General features: G+C 32.7%; 1 protein-coding gene across 2 annotated transcripts in view; it reads right to left on the reverse strand.

The window, feature by feature from the left end:
• Positions 1-4,965, reverse strand: part of LOC111702196 (uncharacterized) — a 23,707-nt gene extending 18,742 nt beyond the window's left edge. The window contains exons 1-7 of one of the 2 annotated variants that reach the window (XM_023473807.1): positions 4,804-4,965; positions 3,838-3,976; positions 3,379-3,505; positions 2,991-3,037; positions 1,731-1,793; positions 865-1,027; positions 104-130 (exon numbers count right to left, since the gene is read on the reverse strand). In XM_023473807.1, coding sequence (XP_023329575.1) covers positions 104-130; positions 865-1,027; positions 1,731-1,793; positions 2,991-3,037; positions 3,379-3,505; positions 3,838-3,976; positions 4,804-4,856 — 619 coding nt within the window. In that variant the 5' untranslated portion in view covers positions 4,857-4,965. Of the gene's footprint in view, positions 1-99; positions 131-864; positions 1,028-1,730; positions 1,794-2,990; positions 3,038-3,378; positions 3,506-3,837; positions 3,977-4,803 lie in introns of both variants that reach the window. The other variant, XM_023473806.1, reaches the window with a different exon arrangement.
• Between the last annotated feature and the right edge of the window lie 32 nt (positions 4,966-4,997).

Below are 4,997 nucleotides of genomic sequence, written 5' to 3' on the forward strand. Positions count from 1 at the left end.
GGGGGGGGGGATGACCCCGATTATTTTATTAGTTACAAATAATATTATTAAAAATTTAATAAATTATGAATTATGATTTATTAAATTATCTATGCATTCCTCGACTCCTTGCCAGCAACCCAATCAAGAACTAAAAATAAATATTTTTTAACAGTGTAAAATATCTGGGATAAACTGCTAATATTTTGCTTTCTGAAGAAAAGGCTCCACAAAATGAAACCTAAAACATTTTGACAACATAAAACAGGTTTTAATTTTCTGTTTTCTTCTAAGATTGAAAACTTGCGTTCCAGTTATAAATAAAGGATAGAAATAAAAAAACTCAATTTTGCTGATTATTGACAATTTTTAGTAACGTTTGAGGATCGTTAACACAACATTAGTGTACTTTTTTTAATGCAGTGAACACAATTTAATAAAACTTATATAGAGATTTNAACTTATATAGAGATATAAATCTTACAGACACATTTTTGCTCAAACTTATATAGAGATATACATCTTACAGACACATTTTTGCTCAAACTTATATGGAGATATACATCTTACAGACACATTTTCGGCTGCCTCAAATAAAACCTGATATGTTTTCTAAAATGAAATGAAATGAAATGAAATGAAATGAAATGAAATGAAATGAAATGAAATGAAATGAAATGAAATGAAACTTTAAGACTTGAAATAACTATAATAAATCAAATGTGAAGTTTGGGTTTACATTTTGTAATACTTAAATCAGCTGATAAAATTGTTCGTTCAAATTACATCAAATACGCCAATGTATACGTTTACTATCCTTTCACCCCGTGGACCATAACTATCTTGAATTGAATGAGACATTAAGAGACGACGACAGTTTTTTACCTTTTTGCCATTCAGAAAACAGTGTATGATTCCCGGATATTTGTTTTTCCGCTGAACCGACATCAGAATCCTGTCCACTCCCACCCTGACTGTTCTCATCTTTATTCTTAGAAGCATCCAGAGCAGTCTTTTCATCATTAGGACTTTTCACGCTAGCATTGTTCTAATAATTAAAACAAAATAAATGTTTTTAAAGTAATGTTATGTAACAAAAAGAGATGATCAGAGATGGAAATTTTTTAATGTGAGATAGATAGTTCATCTGTAAGTCTAGTTCAGCAATCTCATTGGTTAAAACAAAAAATTGCCAGACATTCAATTTGTTCTTAAAGGGAGAAACCGACTAGACATGGTATTTGAGCTAATGGTGCAGTATTGTAGAAAAAAACTTAGGATTCGTTTGATACCAATGAGATATTTCTACGGTGTACACTGTACAAATTCTAAATAAAAGCGTAAAGTCGTTTTTAATATTCCACTGGGCTTCACCGACAAAGGGTCAAACGACACAGGGTCAAACGACAAAGGGTCAAACGACACTGGGTTAAACGACAAAGGGTCAAAAGCGCGACAAAGGGTAAAAAATGCGACAAAGGGGCAAATTTTTTTTATTTTGACATCTGTTACAGTAATATATATATTTGTATATATGTTAGCTATAGCTGGACAAACGGCTGAACCAAATTGGCTGAAATTTTTTTTCAATCAAAGTTTAAAAAATGTTACTTGTAAAATTCGATTAATTTTTTTCACTGGCAACGCTTGGCACTTGAGCTAGTATTAGTTTACTTTAATAATTACTTTTAATAATCCTTTACAACGTTTAAATCAAAGGTTAAATAAGAAATTTGGTTGAAAATTTGTACCTCCTCATTTTCTTCAATATCCTCCATTACCTCCTCCCGCAGTACCTTATTTCCTCCGACTCTCTGGTTTAAAAAAAATTATTTAGTTCTTTCAAATATTTTATGACAGTTGGTAAATAGTTTTGAATGTCGTCTTTCATACACTGTATTGGATAGTACCGGCTTTATGCAGTTTATTTCGTTTAAAAAATCTTTTGCTCAAATATATTTTTCTTTGAATTTAATTTTACGATAACGTGACGCCTATAAAATATTCTTAATATTGTCTTTAAACAAATTATGGAAGAAGACATTTTAAACTATTTACCAACTGTCATGTTTCGTGGGACACCCTGTTTATACTTTTCTTGTCTGTTTGTATGTTTGTGACCGTTAAACGTCAAAACGGCTGAACCTCTCTGGGACCTCAGATTCTCCCAGGGAAGGTTTATGCATTATATGAATTGAAAAATTTGCCTTAAGTTAAAGAGCAAGAATTAAAAGTTAGCAACGAAAATGGGCCTAGTATATTCAAGAGGCTTTATTTAGTACCCTTAAAAGCTTTGTCTGCACATGTAAGATTTAAACATCCTTTTTTTTATTTGGAAAACCAAATAGTGATTATTTTCAATTGTGGTTTGTCCAAAAAAAAACTTGCACATTTCTACTGTATGAAATTATTGAGGAATTAACAGAATTAAACACTTTTGAACATAAAAAAACGACAATATCTTTCACTTTTATTGATCAGATAAAAGTTTAAGGGTACTGTTTTAAATAGGGAAGTGCCATCTTTCCGTGAAGAATATTGACCCTGACCGGGTCCGAGACGGTCAAAATTGATCGGGCGGTCAACTTTGGCCGATGCCGAGCCGGACATAATTGGCCGGGTTCTGTATCTCCACTACCCTTCATTGAGCAAAATTGAAACTTTAGATCTACTCTATTGACAGTATAACGAGTATACTCTGTGAATTTCAGCGAGATCGGAAAGATATTTTTGTCTCGTCACAAATGGGTTAATAAGTAAATAATCAAAGAAACCCGGCGGACAGCTAATAACGACGTTTCCAAACTCTACAATAAGTATCATTTGAATTTCGACAGGAGGGATATTTTTCAAGAAAGTTCCTATGCTTATAAGATAGTTATTTATCGAGATTCGATAAAAATAAATGCACTCCCAAATACACAGCTTTAGATAAAAGAAAGTCAACAACTAAGATTTCCTACTTTAAGCAGTTCTTTGCTATAAAATAAGTTTACTGAGAAATAATTCACCTGCTCTTTTCCTGGTATTTCTTCCTCGAAAATTATATCGGCGTCTTCTACAAGGAAAAACACTTTTATGAATATTGAATAGCCTAATCACAATCCCCCACTCCGACCTCCATGCTACTGTTTAGCTCTAGATTGTGGAATTTGTATAAACAAAGGTGCCGCTTGTTCGAGCAAATTCACTGTTCAAGACAGAAACTCAAAAAGCTTTTTTATGTAACTTTAAAGTGACTCTTGACTTTACGAGTACCTGATTCACAACCTGTACCTTTTAAACCTTGGACTAAACAATAAGAAAGATAAAGTTTAAATGGCTGAATCATATAACTCTTTAAAGGAAGAGTCAATTAAAATTACGTTCACAGTCCCTTTAAAATTGGTTTAAACTTACCCTTGAGATGAGCATACTTGTCTTGAATTTGATCTGAATTAAGCTGTTCAACCACCTCGTCGTTCTTGTCCAGAGGAACCAATTTCAGCGCTAACTTCACCTCCTTCTCAAAATCATCTCCACTCATCTGTAAATCATATTAATAAGTAACTTCACCTCCTTCTCAAAATCATCTCCACTCATCTGTAAATCATATTAAGTATTGTTTATTTCATTACTGATTTCAATGAAATAAAAATAATATGGAATATATTTAGTGATTGTGGTTTCTAAAGAGGGGAGGAAGAATGATTTTTCATGAAAATATACACCCCTGAACTTCATCCACCCCTTCATTTTATATCTCCTGTCACTTTTTTTACTGGAATCGTTAGAAATGGCTAATTTGCAGTTCTAACAACAAAAATACAAAACTAATCAAATGAAACAACATTTTCCATAAAAAGTTAAAATACGCACCTTGGCGGGTTTAAACTGTTTAGCAAGTGATTCCAACGCCTTCTCAAACCGGAGAATATCCATTATATCCTTTTTCCCGTATACAGATAGTTTCCCTGGTACATAAACATAAGCATACTCCCGGTCCGTTCCAGAACATCTAATCAACAAGGAACCATTTTATAATTAAGGGTATATATTCTCATTAAAAATGTTGAGAAAAATATTTTATGATTTTCTGCTCTATTGGGGAATATTTTTTTTTGGTCATAAGTGTTAGAAAAGGGGGGGGCCCAGAAGTACTCAACGAGTAATTACCACCACCCAAATGTGTTTTGCGGCAGAAGGGGTAAATATGTTTCCAAGAATATGCCCCCCCCCCCTTCTGGTTAAATTGGAGGAAGCCTTAAGTTCTTATCTTGTAAACCCTCTCACGAATTTTCCCGAAAAATAAAAAAAATGAATTTTCAGTGTTACTTTGAATTTATCTTTGCTTCATCAACTAAATAAATGAATACAAATTTAAACAAATATTTCTTTTACGCAGGCCAACGTTTCTTTTGAAGGGTGAACTATGGGACACTTTTTTGATAAACATGCTCAAATCAACCTTACCCAACTTTTTCTTTGATATAGTTTGAATGATCTTTGCTTTAGTGTTCATATCAATTAAAAATAGTCCAATTAAATCAAGATGGTTATCAAAATATCAGTCTTGAAACTTTTTTTTTGGATGAGGAAAATAGAAGGAACTATGTTTTTTCCCTTTTTCTTTGGATTTTGCACAGTTTTATGTGTGAGGCAAAACTAGCAGATACAAAAATCCCCCTTTTTATTTATCTCGGCCGGCTATTCCTAATTTTTTTTACTAAGGTTTGAGGTATACCAAAAGGTGTGTATATTTTGATTTAGGTTTAGTCAAGAATAGGTTTGATCCAAATGCAGATTTGAATTTTAGGGGAGGTCAAATTTGTCGGAGGTCCGTTCCTTTTCACGACGATCTGCATCACAGCCTTTCCGAGGTCAATTTTGTAGCTCATTTTTACACCCCAGAGGTCCAACTAAAACTGAATTATTTCTTCTTCTGAAATTATTGATAAAAAATCTGCAATAATTGCTATTTTTGCCGCTTTTTCTCCATTTTATCTGAAATTACAGGAAATACAGGGATAACAGGGTAA

The sequence above is a fragment of the Eurytemora carolleeae genome, unplaced genomic scaffold (genome assembly GCF_000591075.1).
Source record: "Eurytemora carolleeae unplaced genomic scaffold, Eaff_2.0 scaffold141, whole genome shotgun sequence".
In the NCBI taxonomy this organism is placed as follows: Eukaryota; Metazoa; Arthropoda; class Copepoda; order Calanoida; family Temoridae; genus Eurytemora; species Eurytemora carolleeae.